The 21,195-nt window shown below is 57.5% G+C and overlaps 1 protein-coding gene and 1 non-coding gene across 2 annotated transcripts; both read right to left on the bottom strand.

Moving 5' to 3' along the window:
- Window positions 1-1,301: 1,301 nt before the first annotated feature.
- Window positions 1,302-18,332, bottom strand: WNT10A (Wnt family member 10A). Its single transcript, XM_021526323.4, has 4 exons — window positions 18,204-18,332; window positions 15,263-15,525; window positions 7,121-7,497; window positions 1,302-2,453 (listed from the first exon to the last, which is right to left on the bottom strand). The coding sequence occupies exons 1-4, from the start codon at window positions 18,260-18,262 to the stop codon at window positions 1,986-1,988; spliced, it is 1,167 nt and encodes a 388-aa protein (XP_021381998.1). The 5' UTR covers window positions 18,263-18,332; the 3' UTR covers window positions 1,302-1,985.
- On the bottom strand, window positions 4,832-4,904 carry TRNAV-GAC (transfer RNA valine (anticodon GAC)). The gene has a single exon. It is a non-coding gene; the product is annotated as a tRNA-Val (tRNA).
- Window positions 18,333-21,195: the final 2,863 nt, after the last annotated feature.

The raw sequence follows: 21,195 nt of genomic DNA, 5'->3' as shown, positions 1-21,195 counted from the left end.
AACGTCACCTACCAAGTGCTGGAACATCATAGATGTGCAGAGCTCCACTGCTCTGAATAGCATAACCTTAGGGTCACAGAGTTTTGGCCAGCCTGGGAGGGAGGGGAACCTCGTAGGGTCTAATTAATTCTTAGGGTAATGGCCAAAGTCTTGGGGATTTGGAAAAAGGACCTTCATATTGGAGATGGATATTGGAGATGGAAAAGTAGGATCTCAGGAGGAAAAATGAACTGCTGGAGCATGCCCTGCCAGAGAAAACTTGCCCCATGGGAACAACATTGCTTTCATGCCTCACAGGGCAAGCCTGAGTGCCCCAAAGCCCAAGCTGAGATCTTGTTCCCTGCTAGAACACCAGCCCAATATCTCTGCTGCTGGCAGCCACTGTGTCTTGTCCCTTCTATGCTGGCAGACAGAGGCATACGGTGCTGCAAGGTCACTGAAGCTCCTATATGTCCTTCCAGCACCTACAACATTCTCCTCCTCTCCTCACCTGGTTCCAGAAGCAAGGACCCAACCCACATGGTCCTTCCTGGAGGGGAAAAGCCAGCCCTCCCATCTAGGGGTGGTGAAGGGCAGAGCATCTGTCCCAGCCGATCCGGCTCCAGCTGCATGAGTGAGCATTATGAAATGAGGACACGGGCCACTCCCTGCTGGACCCAGGGTGCTCGCTTCCTTCCAGCCCGGTATTTTCCTCCTTGATTTAGTTTTTTAAAAAATCACTTCTATTTTTTTTTTTTTTTTTTTTTTTGTGTAGCCCCAAGGGGTGCACAGCGGTGGGAGGAGCAGGGAAATTATCAGCCAGGAGACAGCAGCAGCATGATTCCCTGCCTGGCCCCTGCAGCCTACTGCAGCCAGATGGGTGCCCTCCCCACCACCCCAGCAAGCTGCCTTTTGTGGACCCCCATTTCCTGGCCCACCCATGCTGCCTTCCCCTCTCCCTACTCTCCAGCACCATCATCCCTCCCCAGGAGTGTGGGAGACAGTGGGGCAGCTCCCAGCCCCGGCATGGTCACAGGCATGGGGCAACAGCCAGGGTTCCCATGGGATGGATGGGGTCTAGCATGCATCCAAGTGGGCAGAAGCTTCCCAGCAGGCACCTTGCAAGTGTCTGGGATGCCTGCGATGGGTCCCCACCTCCTGCCAGTCTGCAAACAGCTCACAGGACAGTTATCATGGGATGGCAGGAGAGCACCCGAGAGAAGGTCTCACACAAGTAGGTCAGCAGCACTGAGGGTCCACCTCCATCCTTCTGTCACCCTAGAGGAATGGAGAGCCCTTGGCAGCAGTAAGAGCAGGGTGCTGCATTCTGAAATACCCTATGCTGTCTCCAATCCACTTTTATTCACAATCAGAAAATAACTTACCATATAATAACACAGACACACACAGCACAGCCCCGGGCACCCGCCCCTCCGGCCACGAAGCCCAAGCCAGCCCAGAGGTGAGAGGTGAGCCCCAGCCCGGGGAGCTGTGCCCCTTCTCCATCCCATGGGGTGCTCCAACCCCATCCTGCTCCGAGCACAACCTCGCATGTGGTTGGAGGAACTTGTGCACAGTGCTAGTGTGTGTCCCCCCACTTCCCTCCCACCCTGGGCTCCCCATGCCCTGCTGTGTCCACGACCCCATCCTGCTCCACACCGCTGGGTGCCAGCGGGCAGTCCCCCACCCCCACGCCCACCCTCCGTCCCCCCGAGTGGTGCTGGTGTCGGCGGTCTGTACAGCATGGCCGTGGGCTCCCCGGAGCCGGGAGCCTTGGTGCTCTCGTGAGGGGTTGGGGGGCAGCGGGCAGCCCTGCCCTTCCCGGGTGACGACAAAGTGCTGATTTCGGAGGGTGCTGAGCATGTCCTCTCCTGCTCCCTCGGAGCGGAGGGAAGCGGGTATCGCGGCTCCACCTCCCCCCCAGCGCCAATCCCCGTCTCCCTCCCCTGCCGCAGGCAGGCGTGCTTGTCCCTGGCACCCTGGGGTGGGCGCCCATCCCTGCCTGGCTACTTGCAGACGCTGACCCACTCGGTGACGCGACACTCCTCGCAGGCCACGAAGCAGCACCAGTGGAACTTGCAGTTGCAGCGCTCGCTGCGCGTCTGCCGCAGGATGTTGTGCCCGCGGCCGCAGCACAGGCTCTCGCAGTTGTCCATGCCCGGGCTGGTCTTGTTGCACAGGCGCCCTTGGGTGCCCAAGGAGTCCAGGGCCGGTTCTCGCTCGCAGAAGTCGGGTGACTTCTCGAAGTAAACCAGCTCGCTGATGCCGGCCCGGCGGCGGTGCCGAGCGTGGCCCGGCTCCAGCTGCCCGGCGTTGCGGTTGTGCGGCCGGATGAGGGTGGCCCCGTAGAAGCGGTCCTTGAGCAGAGACCCCACCAGGCGAAACTCAGGCGTCACCTGCCAGCATGTCTTCAGCTGGCAGCTCCCTGAGGTACCGTGGCATTTGCACTTTCTCCTCATGTTGTCCATCACCACCTGGGTGGGGAAGGAAGGACAGAAGAGTTAGCATGAAGGAGACGCATTTTGGGGACTGGAGAAGCCGCAGTGGAGCTCCGTGTGGGTTGGCACTACGGGAACATCAAGGGCTGGCATGAGTAGCCATCAAAGCTCTGGAACTGCAAAGCCAGCAAGGCTGCACCCTGTTGCTGTGCCCAGTGCAACTCATGTCCCACACCCTGTCCCGTCCCATCCTGGTAATACCAACTGGCTTTTATGTTTCATCAAGGGATTGGCAGCTAAAAGAGAGGGTGAGCTCTTTGAGTACAGGGAGGAGAAGGATCCTGGATCTCACCTCCCACTGCTGCTTGGCTCCAGCAGCATCAACCAGATCCTGGACCCCAGTCAAAAGCCAGCATGGCTGCATCTGTGCAGCCGTACTGGGACCTCCCCAGTGCTAGGGTCTCCCACGCACCTCACCAGACAGTAGCACTACAAGTGGGGCAGGTGGGAGGGATGCTTCCCCTTCTTTTCCCCTCCCCAAGGCCTTCATCCCATTAAGCCCCAGTTCTGGGAGTCCTAGGAGCAGCTCTGCTTTTCTCTCTTGTCTGGCCACAGTGCCAGGGGGCTGCGGTGCTGCCTGCCAACACCACCCAAATTCCAAGCAGGGATCACAGCCCTGACTTACAGTTTGTAGAGGCTGCAGTGTGGCCAGTGCTATACATCCATCCCCTTCAAGGGCCAGGGTGCCTGGGCTGGGCTCTGGCTGTGGTTTGGGCCAGCCTGAAAGCACAGCTCGTGGAGAGGACAGAGGCCAGTGTGGGGCTCCTTGGACTCCCTGGGCAAGGCTGCTGAGCCCCCAGGCTGCATGCTGAGATCCCCTACATCCCCCATCCCTGTAAAGGATACTGCTGTGGCCAAGCCAAGAGAAACAGCTCATGCCCATCAATCTCCAGGGGCACAACATGGCCACACATCCCCATGCAGCCTGGAAAGAGAGTTTATAATGTCCTCTGCTCTGTCCCAACAGGGATTCCCTGCTGAGTTTTGTGCCCCCATATCCATGTGCTCACACAGACTTCAAGGAGTACCCTTCCCATGCAGACACCCAAGCCTCACCAGGAGTTCAGATAGGGCTTGCAGACTGTCACAGTCTGATCCCCATACCCAGGGCCCTGCTCCAGGGCTTTTGGGGGGATTCCAGGGGACACCTGTCCCTGTGAAAGGTGCTGTCCTACAATGCCAGTCCTGCACATCTACCTGGCTTCATGCCTGCCACATGCTGCCTATTCCTGCCCCCTCCCTGGGAGGGACACACGTGACAGGAGTGCCTTGTTTAGGTACGGGTGGGTAGGTTTTATTCCTTGTTTTCTTGTTTTTGAGTAAATCTCCAAGTTGCTAAGCAGTTTATGGTAATGAAGGCAGGTCAGGGAAACATGCCTGGAGCTTGGGGCACATGGTGGAGAGGTCTGGGCTGGGCTGGAGTTTGGCTTTCATCCTGCTGAGAGTCCTGCTCCTGCTGGGAAGAGCCTCCACCTCACAGGTAATGAGCTACCTGGCCTCTCCACCATTTGCAGGGTGTGACACCAGCTGCTCACCACTGTACTTGTCATTATCCTTGGGAACATACTGGCACTGGGACCCCATCCTTTCCCACATTCCCTCCCTGCTGGCTTGGCTGGACCAGGAAAAATCTGCGTACAGGGCTGTGGCTGGCAGGCTCACCATTAGGATGGAGGGGACAGTGGTGTGACAGCTGGACAGGGGTTCATTTGGGCCTACAGCTGGTCACAGCAGGGGCTGAAGAAGGTGTCAAGTGTGACCATCTCCATCACCCAAGCCATCACTGCTGAACATCCCGAGCCCCAGCACCACAACACCCATCCACCCCTGACCAGTGATGGCCGATAGTCTGCTGCACAGGCAGCACAGAGGGGACAGGACAGAGCTGGGAGATGCAAGAAGGTCCCATCTGAGTCCTGGCCCCATGCTTGTGTTACTGAATTTTCTCTATGCACCCTTACCCATCCTTTCCCTGTCTCATAGACACCCAAGTTCAACACATGCCTGGACTCGCTGGTGCTTTTTTCACACATTCCCAGCTCCTCCCAGGCACGCTCATAAGAACTTTATCATAGGTCTTTGTTGTGAGGGTAATGCGTAGTTCCTGGCTTCCTTTCATCCTCTCTTGCTCTCTGATCTGGTGAGTTAGGAGGACCTGCACAGTCTCTTCCACACTGCTGCTGCTCCTTGCTGGGGAGCCTGCAGCCTGCCAGGGATGCACAACACCCACCTCAGCCTTGAGCTGGACCAAGCCATGATTATGACAGGGCTTTCTGTTCCTCGGGAGCAAGGTCACCACTGCCACTATCAGAGGATGCTGCACGTCTTGTGGCGGATAAAAAGGAAAATCAGTGTGTTTCTGCCTGGTTTCGAACCAGGGACCTTCCGCGTGTCAGGCGAACGTGATAACCACTACACTACAGAAACCACATCTGATGCCACCTGGATGCCACCATTCATGGAATTGTCACCTCCCTCCAGCACTGTAGGGTCTGAGCCAGGCTTACCCACATGCACAGCACCCTCGGGATACACAGGAACCACAGAGAGGATGCTCAGAATCAGAGAGATGCTGGAGAGCTCTGGGTGCTGCAGCTTCTTGGTGCGTGGAAAGGGACGGTGCATGGCAGGGCATGGCACAAGGCACGCACGTCCACATCACTGCTCTGCTAAAGAGGTTCAAGCCTCAGGACTTGGAGGGGAGGACCACAGAGCTGCTGCAACGAGCACAACTATTCCTTTCTTGGGAAATCCCAGGAGATTGTTCCTTATTATGCTAGGAAAATTACTCCTAATAGTAAGTGGTGCTTGGGTGGGTGTGGGAGACACAGCATTGCTGTAAGAGCAGATGGGGAGTTGGAGAACCCATCCCCAGTGGGAACACATCTCCAGGACCAGCCCTGGCAATAAGCACAGCACCAACAGACACAGACCAGGCACAGCATCATCTCCTTGTTCCAATGCCTGGCACCCATAGCCACCACACATGGGGTCTCACCCTCATCTCAACAAGGTCCTTGAGCTGGGCAGCCTGTCCAGGCATTGCTTCCCCACCTGCACAGGTACCATTCCCTCCTTTATTCCTTTAGTCTTCTTCTGCCTCTTCTACCTCCCAGGCTTCTTTCCTCAGTCCAGATCTTGTATCTGAAGCCACCAAGATCTGACACTACCAGTCTCGTGCCTGCCTGCCCACAGGGACAAGCAGACCCCAGGCATTTTCACTGTTACTAGATCCCACAGGAAATGTTTCATGACATCCTGCCAGAGCAAATATTCCTCTCTTATCTTCCCATCCTTCTGCAGGCTGTGAGGTTTCCCTTGGGAAATAGGGAACACAGACCACAGGTTTCTGAACATCGCCAAGAGTCCCAGAGATCCAGGGCATGGAGAGATGTAGGGGAATCAGGATGAGCCCTGGAGTCAAAACTGGAACAAGGGTCTTGCCCAGATTGGGCCAGAGAAATCTGCAAGGGATTTAGCTACCTAACACTGAATGAGCTTTCACCACACACAAGAAAACAAAGCCAAACAAATAAAAAGCTTTGGTATTCCCCAGGCATTTACAGTTTGGCCAGACTGGGGTGGCTTCTCCAGGATGTAAAGCTGAGCTCCAGCATCAGGGTAAGCTGCACATTAAGGTCCTGCTCTGCAGCATCCTCACCTCACAGCCAGCTTCAAACATGCTCAAAGAAAGAAGCACATCCAAATGTCTGAACCATCCCAAGGAAATATTCCTTATGGAATTCTGACCTTTAATTATTTATTCCTGCAGCCACTACACATCCCCTGGAAGCACATGGCTGGGGTCTTGGGGACATGTGTCCTATTGGACTCAATGGATGTGATCTCTGAGGCACCTGCTGTGAGCAAAAGCAGGCAGGGAAACGTACCCATTGTCCCAGCCCCTCCTGCCTGCATGCTTCTTGTCTCCAGTGTCAGGCTGCTTTTAAACCTCAGCTTCCAGACAGAATGAGCTACTAATTAGTACCTTTAACGAGACCTGACATCATAAGAATGGTGGGGAGGCTGTCCTGCATGCCTGAACAGGCACCAGCACACTGCTCAAGATGGGGGACAAGGCTGTGGACTGTCACCTCTGCTCCCAGGGCCATGCTGTGATTCCCAGCTGGTATGGGAGCCCACTGCCTAACTCAGTCTCATTCACATCTGCTTCCTTGGGGCACTGGCTCCCTTTCTGGAGGAAGAGACATGTCTGGGTGTTGCAGAATCTGTGCTGTGTCCCCATGATGCTGGTGACTTTCTCCTCCCTGTCTTTAGCTTACCGCCACTGCAGCTGCCCAACACCAGTTCACCCAGTTCCTGAGAGGCAGGAGCCAGAATCATCGCTGTGCCTCCCCAGCAGCACCACTGCAGCACAAGCAGGTGGCAGTGGCCTGGGACAGCGTCCCTTGGCAAGGCCACAGCAGCAATTGCTCCCAGCAGGTGTTTGACCGGTACATCCTTGCAGCCCTGTCCTGCTGAGGGCATCACTGCCTTTGTTCTGGGCAAGACTGGGGGCAATCCCCGACTCACAAATGGTTCCTCAGCAGCCAGCACGAGTCCCTCACAGCCTTCCCACACATGTCCTGGGGACCCTGTTCCCACCATCATCTCCCCGCAGCCGTCACCAGCGCCCCACTCACCTGCCGGCCCACGCGGTTGTTGTGCAGCCGCATGCGGGAGTGGATATCCCTGTAGGTTTCCCGGGAATCGAGAAAATCCTTGGAAAACTTCTCTCCATAGTCCACATCAGGGCTGCACCCTCCCCATTCCCAGGAGTCCTGGAGGCCAGGGGTCTCTGCCGGCATGTGCTCCATGTGCACCCCGTGCACCATGCCTTTGCCGCGGTTCATGGCTTCCAGCTGGAGGCGATGCAGCTTGCGCCGGAAAGCCTCCTCATCGCCACGGCGCTTCTGGTCGCAGCCACAGGCCTGCAGCTTCCCGAGAGCGCAGGCGTTGGACACGGCGTGCACCACGCCGGCCGCCGCTATGGCGTAGGCAAAGGCGCTCTCCCGAAAGCCTGCAAGGAAGGAGAGACCGGGGCTCAGGCTGGGGGCTGGATGAGTTCATCATCACACTGCGGGGTAGGGATTTGGAGGTTCAGCTTGTGTCTTGCTTTTTCCTGATGCGCCAGCTCCCACATAGGCCATGTCTGAATCACCACTCTCTACTCTCCAGTCCCATCCCCACCAGGACATACTGCTGCCCTGAGGGCCAGCCCTTCCCTAGCTGGGACCTCATCACCATCACTTCCACCATCACCCTGCTCTCGCATCACTCCAGGAGATGCCACCACAGCACTGCTCAGGCATCAGCATCATGGCTCTGACGGGAAAGGCAATCCCTCCTCCCCTCTCCACTCAGAGTTTCCCGCTATACTAAATATAACACTGGCCGAGAGATATTTCTGCTGAAGAATGGGCCACTTCTGCTTACTCACAGGGTGCAGATTAGGCAGTAAAAAGAGCAAGCTGCACTGCCTGTCCAGCCCCATTCATCTGCTCATACCCCTTCCCACCCTAAACCCTGGCAGGTCCAACAAGAAGCTCTAAATGTGACACCAGGCTGGAAAAAAATGAGCATCCCTAGTTAGAGCATGCCGTGACCACACCATGCACTGCCAGAGCCAGCAGCTGGTTGTCATTAAACACCAGGGAGCGAAGACATCCACAAGTGTCATTAGCTGGGGACAGGGCAGATGGGGACAGGGACAGGACTCACAGAAGGGACTTCATTGGGCTCCATGTGGCTGTGAGCAGAGGATACCTGAGAATCTCTTGGCTTCACTGAAGCCAGGTGAGGACCCTCTCCTCCCTGGGAGTTTCTATTCTATTTGAAATGCAAAATAATATTTTTGTTTGTGGTTTCCAGGTCAGGCGGGGAGCCTGCAGTGCCCTTTGCACACTGACTAGCCCCAGCATGAGGCAAGGATGGAGGGAGAGCCAGATTTTGTGCCGTGGCGTCACATGTGAATAAATAAATAGCTGGAGTTCCCAGCCTCTCTCCCTCTGTTGGACATGAGTAGTTTGGCTTTGACACAGCTGAACAGACAACAGGTTTTGGGGTGTTTTCTTTACCAAATCCATGCCATCAAACAGGGGTCTCGGGTGAGCGCCCCAAAGCTCTGTCAGCTCCCTGCCTGTGCCACAGAGTCAGGAGAAGTGAGAGTGCAGGCGCTGCTGTCGCGGGTCCTTGGCAGCGCTCCCCATCACGCACGTCTCCTCCGTGGTTCACTGCCGCCCGCTGAGCAAACGCTATGATCTTATTAAAGGAAAATGAAATGCAGCCCGGAAACCTGCATTTAAAGTCGTGCTGCTCTTTTGTGTGTTAATTTGACACTGGTGCATTTAAAAAATTAACGAGGCACTGCTTAAAAGCCAGCAGGAGCCTCTCCCAGCTTCCCCTTGGTGTGGGACAAGCTTGCTCTCAGCCTGCCTCTTTCCATGCACAAGTTAAACAACATTTTTCAGTGGGCAGGTAATGGGGCTGCTGGTGCGTACACTGCGCCGTGCAGCCTCCCCAGGGAGAGTGCTGGCAGGCAGTGCCTGCAACACACCCACTGCGCTGCTGGAGCATGAAGGCCCACATCTGGGGAACTTCAGTCCCCAGGTGAGCAGTGGAGGATGAAGAACCAGCACAGAAAGGTCTCCTGGATTCCCTCTCTTTGTCAGTTCTGTATTCCCCCCATCCCTATGTCAGATGCCACCATCTGGGCCAGCTTCATATGCCAAACCTGGGCACAGCCCAGTTTGTCACTGCCACTCTGCTGGGCATCCCCAGGTCCTTGCACAGCCAGCGCCTGGGGACAGGGGGAGCAAACCCTTCACCCAGGACAACACTCTCCTTTCAGCCCTGACTCTTTCTCACACATTTCTCCAGTCTAAAAAATAATTTCCGGTGTGGCATGTCCTTAAAATCTCTTCTGGAGCCCAGACACAAGCTCTACCCCACCCAGTCTGTCTAGCAAACCCGTGTCCTTAGATGGAAAGAGGTCAGCCCTCCATGGCTGAGAAACATATGGGTTAAGGCTGCAGTCCTCCTTCTTCCTCTAGTGCTCTCCAAGTACATGTGAGATGATGGATGCTGTATGGGTCCTTGTCTCTGGAGCTGCCACTCCCCAGGCTGTGGGGACAGACTGGTCCCCAAGACATGACATCACAGCATTCAGGAAGTTTTTTCCCATCTCATCATGGTCCTTTCCCTGCTCAGATCATTCTGCCTGGTCCCACCATCCTTCCCTACCTTCTCCCCTTCTTCCCTCACCTGCTCTCATGGGGAGCTGTGAGCAAAGGGGAGGAGTGGGTCAGGGCAGCACTGGGATCACAGCGGCCATGCCAGTACAGTTTTGCTGGGAGGTTCACTTTACATTCCTTGCTCTACCCCGGCTACACCAGAGACAGAGGATTGAAGCAAAGCAACAAGCCACATGGCTGCAACAACCACCTGCCTCGTGGGCTCAGCAAGGGTGGAAGCTTCCAGGAACCACAGCTGAGAGTGGCATGTGGTGGCCAGCCCTGAGCACTTTGGAGGGAGGCTCTCCAGCTACCCCAGCCACCTAAGACCTCAGCAGTGATTTTTGAGCCACCATATCCCTTTAGAGACCACAGAAGAGGTGTAGCTGTGGGAGGTACAAGAAGTAATGCATCCTGCAGGGAAGAGAGAAAGGAGGACACAGACCTGACCCCAAAACCAGCATCCAGCCTGCTGTGTACTTAAAGACCATGCTAGGCAAGGAGGACAGGTCTGAAATCTCTTCCCCAGGTCAAATCCCAAAGCAGCTTTCTTAGGAGGGAAAGTTTTCCCTGTTAAGCTGTGCCTAAGAGATGGCAGGTCATTTAGCAAGACCTCAAGTCCCAGCAGAACTGGCTCTGCCATGGATGCTGCAGTTCCTCCATCTTTCAAGCAGATGTACGATGAAGGCCACTGGGCTGGCTCAGGCACAACTCCGGGTTCTGCAGTCTGTAGACCAGGGTGAGCTGGAGGCATGGCCTTCCTCCCACAGCTCACCATCACATCCAGGCAGCAACTCTCTCCCAGCACTCATCACTGCAATGCCTGTGTGGCACTGAGGGAGCCAGCGGGACAGCCTCATATAGGCCCACCCTAGGCTACCCCAGGGATGCTCAGCTGCCCCCTTCATGGCAATACCCCCCAGGAGCGGGGTGTAGCTGCCAGGAGCTGTGGGCACATTGCCCCAGCCCTGATATAAGGCAGAGGAGAGCTTCTTCTGCCACCTCCTGCGAGGCCTGCTGAGACGGCCAGTCCCAACATGCTGCCTCTCCCCCAGCCCTGCTCCCTCCCCTCCCCTCTCCCTAATTAAACTGCAGGTGAACCTGCCAGGGTCTGGCCCAGCACCAGGCACTAAATGCCTCCCTGCAGATCCCAACTTGCCTCCCTGCACCTTCTTGAGCGTGCCAGGGACAGCCCGCAGCCTTCGCTCTCGTCCGCCCACGGCACTCTGAGAGAGCAGCCCTTGCTGCTTGCAGGCTGCAGGGAGCCGAGCTCAGCCCCACATCGCCAGGAATCCTGCCTGGCCCCAGGGTCTCACTTGCACCATCAGTGGGGAGGAGGTCCAGGGAATGAGGGAACCCACAGGGATGAAGCCAGGCATCCACAGTATCCGCATGCGCTTCAGGGCCAGGTGGGCAAAGCCCTTGGTTTGCCTGGGGGCACACAAAAGCCAGCCAGCAGCCCAGCTGCAGGTGCGCCAGGCCAGGCGCTGCGGTCTGTGGGCACCGGAGCTTGGCTGGGGCTCTGCAGAGCTGGGTGCCGGGGTCCTGAGCTTGGCAGCATCTCCCTGGATAGCTGTAACAGCACCTGCCTCCCTCAGCACACAGCAAAGCTTCCCCAAGCTCCTTTTCACAGCTGGCTGGGCACCAGCACCTGGTGTTTCCATCCTTGCAAGGAGTTCTCCACTCCCTGCTGGAAGAAATTGAGTTCTGGCCATGGCCATGCCAACCCCTTGTCACCAGTGAGCCCTTCTAAGGTGGGCACAGAGCATGGAAGCATCATCCATCTCTCCAAAGGCTGCAGGAACCAAGAATCATGTCCCCTCCAACCATGAGCCTTTGAAAGCCTTCAAGGACATCCAGCCTCTCCATGGGGGTTCCTAATTTTTTCGGAGCTCCATGTAGATGTGGCTGAGGTTGGGACGAGCAAAGGGTAATAGTCAGTCCCATAGCACACCTCAGACAGCCCCTGCCCAGCAGCCAGACAGTCCCTGCCCTGATGGCATTGTATCCACCCATGGGTGCACACATGCTGGACAAGGACCAGGACTCAGTGACCCACCACCATCTGCAGCTTGGTTTTTGTCAGGCAACCATGCACGGGTCAGCCCAGCCAAGCCACACAGTGCCTGGCAGCACACAGATGCTCTGCTGGGACAATAGACAACATACCAGCACAACAGGCCATCCTCTCCAGTGGGGTGGACACAATTGTGCTGCTCACCCTTGGAGCAGGAGCAGGGGACCTATTTCCACTGCTGGTGTAGATGCCTTGACCTCACTTCTCCATCATCCTACCTCTCCTGACGCCAGAAGAGAATGCCTCTGTCAGCCAGGCAAGCACATGGAGGGAGAGGGAGGTACAGCAGAGAAAGATGAGACCAGGGACAGCACTGGAGATTCCTTGCAGAAGTGACAGTGGCAGAGAATGGCTGGGAAGGTGGTGAGCACATAGGCAGCCAGCTGGGGAGACAGGGAAGACTGGCAAAGGATTTCCAGTAGCACTGTTGAGCCTGGTTTAATATGGAGGGGACATGGGCCAAGGAGGATGGGGTTGCAGATGGCACTGGAGACTCAACAGAGGTTACAAAGGATGTCTTATACCCCCAAGGATGCAGCATCAAAAGACCAGACTTGAAAAACCCACAGACCATGGTGGTGTCTCTATAAGAGCAGGGATGGTAAACTCCTGGGCATCCTCCCTGCCCTCCACTAACCTGCTGTTTTGCCTCACAGCCGCTGTTTCCCATGCCCCAGGGAGAGCGGCATCTCCCACGTCTGTGCTCCGCCCAGGATGCTGGCAGCATCCCTGTCTCCAGCTATGCTGCTCTGAAGCCACCCCAGACTCCTAGCCCTGTCCTGTTTGAAGCCTCTCCTCCCTGTCTTCCCAGAGCTTGTACTCAAACTTCTGGGATCAGCTCAGCAGGATGATGAGATGGGCACTCATCTGCCATTGTCCTCTTCTCTGTCCCCAGGGATGAGGTCCCTGGCACCACTGAATGCCTGGATACTGGGCAGTGTGGGACGGGCACCACAGGACAGCTTGGAGCAGTGCTGCATCCTGTCGGGCTGATGCCCACACTGGAGAAGATGTGCGAGATGCAGGAGGACAGGACAGAGTCAGGGAGCGAAGCCAAGCGGGGAGAGCGGGAGGGAGAAGCCAGCTACAAATAATTTAAAGTGAGATTCACGCACGGCTGAACTGATGGCAGAAGAAGTGGGAAAAGGAATGAAAGATTAAAGGGGTCTGTCACTTTGGGTTACAAACAATGATCCTACAAGCACGTTGCATTCCCAGGCACGGCAGGATGGGGCAGGGCGCAGAGCAGAGACCTGGTCCCTAGAGGTCAGACACATTAAAGCCTGCAGCATGGAGCCTGCACCCCTCGCTTCTACCACTCGCCTCTCCTCCAGCACTGGGCTCCTGACATGCGTCCCCTCTCTGATGGCTGTGCCTGTAACAGATGGAAGGCAAAGCTCACAGCTCCAGCACTGCTACTGAGGGACATGAGTGGGTTCAAAGTGGGACAGGGCTCCAGTATCAAGGCTTGCTCCATGCCAGAATGGCTCCAAGCAGCTACATGAGATAGTTTTGGGTGCTTGGGGCTCATGCTGCAACCTCTGCTGCCAAAACAGGAGTGCCTGCCTGCTCTTCTGCTCCAGCCCTACCTCCCTCCTGCCCTGCTGCTGCATGTTGTGTCTCCATTCCAGACAATGGGATCCCACCAATGCTGAGAACCTGGGCTGAGCCATATCCAATAGCTCAAGACGGGGGACAGGAGTCCAGGGTCTGTTGGAGTCCCCACATCCACTGGTGACAGCCCTGAGAGCAGGAAGGGCTGCAGGAGCATCTGAGACATGAGTGAGGTGCAAGGCAGTGGGGCCAACAGCAGACAAGGTGAGCTGAGGGGGGGATGCAGGTCAGCTCTCTCTGCTGCTGATGCTCCTTTCCCAGTCTGGTGGTACCTGGGCAAGGAAGCGTGTCTGGGTGTGTGAGCAACTTGAGCCAGCAAGTCAGTGCCTCCTGCCGCCTGAGGAGACTAGAAGTGAACCACATTCCTCAGAGGACCTGGAAATACCTCGATGCTTATCAGGGCTGACAGTCCCCACCCTTCCTGCCAGGCCCTAACCTGGGCACTGCTCACAGTGGGAAGAGATGCTGCCCTTCTCCAGAACTAAGGTCCTGAGAGAGACCAGAGCTACTCCATGGCAAGACCACAGCCCTGATGCCACACATGCTCTGAGCTAGCATTCCATTCAGTGAGACTGTCCAGGCTGCTCTGGACATCTTTGGACACCAAAGCACTTCTGTGATCCTCTCTCCAGCCTTCTCCCACTTGCTACAGCTGCCTGGGGGCTCCTGCCACCACATCCCCCCAGTGACATGTAAGCCTCAAGCTACCAACCTCTCCTCTTTGAGACTCTCCTCACAGTCCCAAGGAAAGAAGATGGAGGATGTGGAAGGATGTTTGAAGAAGAGTTCAATGGTTGGAAGATTGAACTCTCCACTGGGCATCAGGCTGAGAGGCTCACAAAGCATGTATGTGAGCAGTTTCTTAGGTAGTTTTCACCTTTCTTGGGAGCTGGAGGAATGGTATTTGTGCTGGCACCTGGCCTGCCCTCAGCACCCTGACTGCTGGCCACTGGCACCCCATTGTCCTTCCTGACCATGGTCTGTGGCAATGGGCACTTAGAAACATGCTGAGGCACAGGTTTCAAGAACAGATACATTCAAGTCCTCTAGAAGATCCCATCAGGTCACAACCTTAATCTGCACCATGCAGGCCAGCTGCTCTTATACAGGCAGAGCCAGCCATGAGTGTGAGGGAGATGAGATCCTGGCACCAGGATCCTTGTCAAGAATGTGGAGAGCTAGGAGAGTTCTCTCAGCAGTACATCTGGGGGCTCTGTGGGCAGGTGAGCTCCCAGGACAGCCTGTATCCCTGTCCCCTCTGCCATCACCCTGCTTTAGGGTCCCACAAAACAGTGACCCCTTAGCTCTCTGCACTAGAAAACCAACACAAGGGCAGAACACCAGGGTGACAGGCTCACAGAGCTACATCCCACTATTAGGGGTATTTCAGCTCATCACAACACACTAAAACACCATCCCCAGAGCAGGACTGAGTCAAGATGTTCAACTGTATCCACCAAACCAAATCCCAGAGCATGGCATCCACCTTCAGACCTACCAACTATGCTGCACACCCATGGCACTGCTCCAAACACCAGCCTACACCACACAGGGAGAAGATGCCAGAAAGCGGGAGGGCCTGGGAAGAGTCTCAGGAGCAGCTGGAGTTGGTCAGGGAGGAGCAGCTCAGGACAAGGGCCAGTGCAGGTACAAAGGTGCATGGAGCAGCTTTCCCATATGCACTGCTCCTTCATCTGACAGACTGTAACATTTGTCTGCCTTCATCCATGGGGATGCCAAAGAGCTTGCCTCATCATCCCCTGGGCCAGGGAAGAGCTGTGCAGGGGCCCAGGGGGAACCCATGGGGGCTCCAGAGAGCAGCTGATGGACAGTGGGACAGGAGGGGAATGTCCGACCCTTACCTCTGCTGAAGATGATGCTCTCATATGGAATCTTGTTCTTGGTCTCAAGGCTGGAGCAATTCCAGCGCTGGTCCCGGAACTGGTGCTGGCACTCATGGATGGCAATCTGGATCCCCTGGATGGCTGAGGCAGTGACGTCAGGGTGGCGCACACACACCTCCAGCTGCCGCCGCGTCAGCCCCGGCAGGGTCAGGCACACCGTGTTGGCATTCAACACTGGCTCTGATGGCAGCTTCAGGCCCAGGATCTCATTGGAGCAGGAGCTGGGAGGGAAAAGGACACCCTTGAGCTCAGAGCAAGCGATGTGTCAACCACTTGGTTTTCCATTCAGGGAAGGGCAAAAGTCTGTGGGGGACAGATATGGGGAAGGGGGATACTCCACAATCTACACAGTGCCTGTTGCCTATAGGGAAGGCTGGAAAAACCCTGTACTCATCCAGGCAGAGAAAAGTAGCAGCACCAGGGCTGCAATCACCTCCAACAACATAAGTACAGTACAGACACACTGGCAGTCTTTGCCCAGCAGCAGCCAAATCTGCCCATCCTGCCCCTGGAGCTCAGCATCTCCCAGGCTTGCACTCTCTCTGCATGCTCCACCAGGGATCTCCCACACTGGCCATGCACTGCAGACTCTTAGCACACAATGCCCCAGCTTGCCTTCCACAGAAAGCATGGGCTTCCCCGTGGGAGAATTGAGAGACCCTGGAGCAGGAGGACCATTCCAGGTCTGCCTCCATCCATGTTGCTGGCTGATCCCCTCCCTGCATCCCTACAACACTGCTGGTCCTTATAAGGGAGGTAAAGGGAGTGATCAGCTTTTTCTTTTCAGCTGAGATGTGAAATATGGAGCCAAGCAGTGTGCCAACTATCCTCAAGCTCCCAGCAACAATCCCAAGCCCTCTGTCACATCCTAGCCCCACTGAACCAGATACCTGTGGCCACAGAAGCACAGAGAGCAGCAAATGGATGGGTGCAAGGAGAGGCACATGGTCCATGGCAGGGATACAGGTACTTACACAAATAGAGATGTGACCTGGGGAAATGGGGAAGTAGATGGAGTGTGTGGAGATGGGATGTGGGATGTGGGGAGACAAAGCATGTCCAGGAAGACAGGCCCGGAGCTAATATGAAGGTACACATGACAGACAAATCTGGAGAAGGAGATGGTAGGAAGTGTTTGCCCAACTCCAGGGAATGCCTTGAAGGACTCTGGGATAAACAGTGTCCAAGTGGATAACCCACAAAGCAAGCAGCAGACAGTGGGATGCCCAGCAGCATCCAGCATCTTGCAGTATGGTCCACTAGGAGCTCAGCACCACCCCACTGCTTGTTCAGGAGAGCTTGGTCCCTACTGGGAGCTCTCCCCAGTAAAGTCTCTCCCTGTTTCCTGGGACAGGCAAGAGCTGGGTCCCTGGGAGAAGTAAGGAGCTCAAAGTCTTTTGAACTTTGATTACAGAAACAAAACTTGGAGGAGGATGCTGGAGGAAGGACTGCAGCTGCCAGGCCTTGGGGAGAAGGATTACTCCCCCTCTGTTCCCTCAAACCCTGCAAGCCTGGTGCAGGTACATGGATAGAAGCAGCTGTCAGGGGATGAGGTCCCCAGCTCAGCGCACACCCAGCTCTGGAGGGAGGGTTCAGCCCCAGCGTCTCTGCTGAATTACAGCTTGCTCAGGGCAGAGGGAGACCTGTCAGGATCAGGTTGCTGCTTTCTCCAGCTTCCCATGGGTAGTATATGAATATGCCCCAGTACAAATCCACGGTGACTCCAATAGGGAGAGTCGAGGTGGAGCAGAGAAAACAGAGACAAAGGGAGTGCATCCCTCCAAAACCCCTACAGAGGAGAGGACATCTTCTTCTCAGCTTCCTGCACTCATTCTCACTGTCAAGCAAGCCCTGGCTGACAAAAGATGCAGAGAAGAACATAGCTACCACCATCTCCAACTCCAGAAGCTCCTACCCCAAACACTGCAATGACTTCGTTCCCTTCATGTCCTGAGCCTGACAGAGCTCTGCCATCTTTTCCCAGGGCATCCTGACATGGTCTTTCCCAATCACACTGCAGGGAAACTGAGGCAGGGGCTCCGGAGAGTAGAGGGAAGGTCCTTCTGCCTCTCACTCCACCCAGGGCTCAGGAGGGCCAGGGACCGGCAAGAAGCTGTCACTGTCACACTTCTTAGGAAGATACAGCGCTCCCCCCAGCTCTCTTCCCCCTTTAAATCTGGATTTAAACTTGATTTCACGGTGACAGGCCCCCAGGTCACAGGCTGCAGCGGCTGCTGCTTTAATTAATACAAGTCCCAACGTTAACAAATTATATTTAAAGGGGCTGGAGGGAGGGGGAAGGGCGGGGGACCCCCCCCCCCCGACTCGTACCAGCACCAGGATTAACCCCCGGCTGCCTGCAGCACTCAAGTTTGGGAGCGGGCAGAGGGAAGGCAAAGATGGACAGGGATGGTGAATTTGAGGGTTCACTTTTTAGAAAGCAGGTGGCCCCCTCTTACCCCTCTAGCATTTAGGACAGGCGGAGCCAGTGAGAGGACGCAGGGGGATTCAGTAGGCACCGACCCCCACGACAGTGACATCCCAGCCGGCATTCCCCCGTCCTCCGCGGGCGAGCGGGGAAACTGAGGCAGTCCGGGTGGGCGCTGGAGCGTCTCTGGCCGGGGAGGAAGGGGGACAGCCTCCTGGAGCGGGAGAAGCTGTGCATCCCACCGGCGTTCCGTCGGGACGAGGGAAGGCGAAGGGGAGCAGCAGCCCTGACAACCCCTTGAACGGGGGGCCGCAACCGTGCGGGGCCGGGCCGGGGCGGCGGGACCCCCCCAGGAGCCCCCTGGGCAGACCGCCCCCGGTGCGGGGCTGGGCGCGGCGGCTTCCCGGCGCCCTCCCCGTGGGGCCGGGGCTCTCAGCGGCGGGGCTGGGGATGGAGGGGTGCAGCTCCTACCTGGGTACCCAGAGGCTGAGCAGCAGCGAGCAGAGTCCGTGGGCCAGGGCCGGGCGCATCTTCGCTGGGGCAGCGGCTGTGCGGGCTGCGGGCGGGCGGGCGCCTTTGGGGCAGGGGCGGCGGGGCTCGGCGCTGCTCTCTGCCCGCTTTGTTTGTTGTGGGTTGTTTGCTTGTTTGTGTTTTCCCCTCTCCTCCCTCTCACTGGCTCCCTGCGCGCCGGGGCTCGGCTCGCCGGGGCGGCTCTGCCATCCTCCCGGGATGCGCCCCCCGCCTCCCGCCGCCCCGGCGCCCTCCGAGCCCGGCGAGGGCTGCGCGCCCCCCGCCCTGCCCGCCGCCGCCCCGCCGTGCGCAGCCCCCCGGCTCAGCCCCCCATGGCGGGACGCGCCGGGGGGCCGGGGGGGCCCTCGGCCCGCGGGGTGCGCTCCCCCGCCGCTCCCCAGGGCGCCCCGGGGCTCCGGGGCCGCGGCGGGCGTGGGCAGGGCTCGCCGGGCGAGCGGCTCCGCGGCTCCCGCGGGGCCCGCAGGCACATGGGGAGCCGCGGCCCCCCCGCCGCCCCCCGCCGCCGGTGTCGCCGGGCCTCCGGCGGAGCGAGCGGGGTCGCGGCCGGAGCGCCCCGGGAGCGCTGGGCGCGGAGCGGCGGCCGCAGCGGCTCTGCCTGGGATCGCGCTGCGCCGAGCATTACTCAGCGCCCGGAGCCCGAGTCCCGACACGTCCAGACAGGAGCCCGCGGGGGAAGGACGGGGCAGAGGGTGGCAGCGGGGCGGGGAGCCGGCGTGTCGCACGCAGCCTACCGGAGAGGGAGCGGGCGGCGGGGGGGCGAGCGGGCACGGGCGGCAGGAGAGTGGGCGCGGGGCTGGGGGGCAAAGCAGCGTGGGGTGGGCACGGCGTGGGTGAGCGGGCACGGTGTGTGGGTAAGCGTGCACAGCGCGGAGAAGTGTGTGTGGTGGGAACGCTCAGCGCGGAGGAGCGTGCGGAGGGTGCAGGGTAAGTGTTCGTGGTGCGGGGTGAGCATGTGCGGCGTGGACCCGGAGCGCGGGGAGAACCGAGTGTACGTGGCCCGTGGGCTTGTGTGCACGGTGTGGGGGACCGTGCGCGGAGTGGGAGGTGAGAGTGCATGGAGTGGGACCATATTCGTGGGGACTTGGGGGACTGAACGCCGCTGGGAGGAGTGTGCTCAGGGCACCGGGGAAAGGCGCTGTGGGCGTGGGGTTTAGTGGTGTGCGCATGGAAGCAGAGTGCACAGAGTATGGTGAATGTGCATGGCGTGGGATAAGCATACACTAGGTGTGGAGTGAATGTGCTCAGCGTGAGAGTGAGCACCAGGTGTGGGTGAGGGCACAGGGTGCGGAGTGATTGTGCATGGCTTGGTTGAGTGTGTATGGGACAAGGGTGAGTGTGCACAGCAGGCATGAGTAGGGGGGACCTTGTACCTGAGCACGGTGTGAAAGCAGTGTACAGGTGAGTGTGCATGGCAGGGGTGAGTGTGCAGGGGGTGTGACGTGTGTAGGGTGTGGGGTAGGGCATGGAGGATGTGAGCGGGCACTAGGTATGGCATAAGGGTGCACGGCATGGGGTGAGTGTGCATGGCGTACAGAGAAAGTGTGAGTGGTGAGCGTGAGCTCGTGTGGAGTGTTGAGGGTATGAGTGTTCTCAATCCCAATGCCTGTGTGCACTGTGGGGTTAGGATCCTGTGCATGGGGCATAAAGCGAGTGTGTGCATTGTGGTCAAGTGTGGACAGCGTGGATTGAATGTGATTGAGGCGTAGGATGAATAGGCAGGGTATGAGGGCATGGGTAAGTGTCAATGGAAGATGGAGAGAGTGCAGGGTGTGGGGTGTGTGGGCAGTGAGTGTACCAGCAGACAGGAACTACATGGGGCATGGAGTGAGTGAACACGGGGAGAAAGCTGTGCATAGCATGGAGGAGGAGTGGGGGCAAGTGTCCCTGTGGCCTTGGGGTGTGCAGGGGATGCTGGAGGTTCACAGAGATATCAGAGTGTGCACAGGGGGACTGGGGGTGCTGGCACGAGCTATGGTTGTGCAGGAAGGCATTCCTGATGGTGCAAGGCGTGTGGGTGCCTGTCAGTGTGCACAGGAGTATGAGCGTGAATGGCACATGCTGGGGGTGTAACTCTGTGTGTGTGGGCATGGAGAATGGCCATGTACATCCCATGTGCCAGCTCCCTTTTGGGTTCCCCCAGCCCAATGCCAGGAGAGCAGTGCTGCAGGGCCAGTGCCTGTGGAAAAGTTATGGATGTGGTTCTGCTTTCCCTCAACAGGGCCACCAAGTACTCCCAGCCTCAGCCCAGGGGCTCTCCCAGGTTGGACACCCAATTTTCACCCACCAGCTTAGTTCTCAGGCATGCCTTACCTTCATGGGGTCCCAGTGGGCAGGGTATCTTTCATATGGGAGCTGTGCAGTAGCCTTGCAGGTTATCCCTGTGTCTCCCTGCTGCTTCCTTGGGGACAGGAGGGTGGCCCTAGAAAAGCCCAGGCTCACTCAGCTCGCAGCAAATATGACCTGCCCCAACACAACCTCTTCCCAGTCATGGGGATTAGTTTGGGTGCCCACCATGGGACTAGGGACTTCCACTTGGTGCTGGGGATGGGGGTGGCAGGCAGTACCCTTGCAGGCCCCCACTATCCCCAGCCCACACAGGCTGGTGTTTGGCCATAAACAGCTGCCCAGCAGGTGGCAAAACACTCTCCACCTGGTGGGCACTGTGTATCTCCCCATCAGCACAGCAGCACTGACAGGTGCTATCTTCTCTGCTCGTGTGATGGTTCTTGTTTGCACCAAAGAGGAAAATGTGCTTCCTTTGGGAAATGGGTTGCAATCTGGGGGAGAGCCCTGAGATTATGCTGGTTCCCCCTGGGTGCAGTGGTGTGGCATCACTATTGAGGTTTCTTTTGTAGTGCTGAGGCTGCTGGCTGTTCTCCTGTCCCCAGCTCTGCTTCTGAGTGGGCTTAACCTGTGTGCAGGTATGGACACT

Source organism: Lonchura striata, chromosome 7 (genome assembly GCF_050655825.1).
Source record: "Lonchura striata isolate lonStrDom1 chromosome 7, ASM5065582v1, whole genome shotgun sequence".
In the NCBI taxonomy this organism is placed as follows: Eukaryota; Metazoa; Chordata; class Aves; order Passeriformes; family Estrildidae; genus Lonchura; species Lonchura striata.
This window is presented reverse-complemented; position numbering and strand designations above follow the sequence as displayed.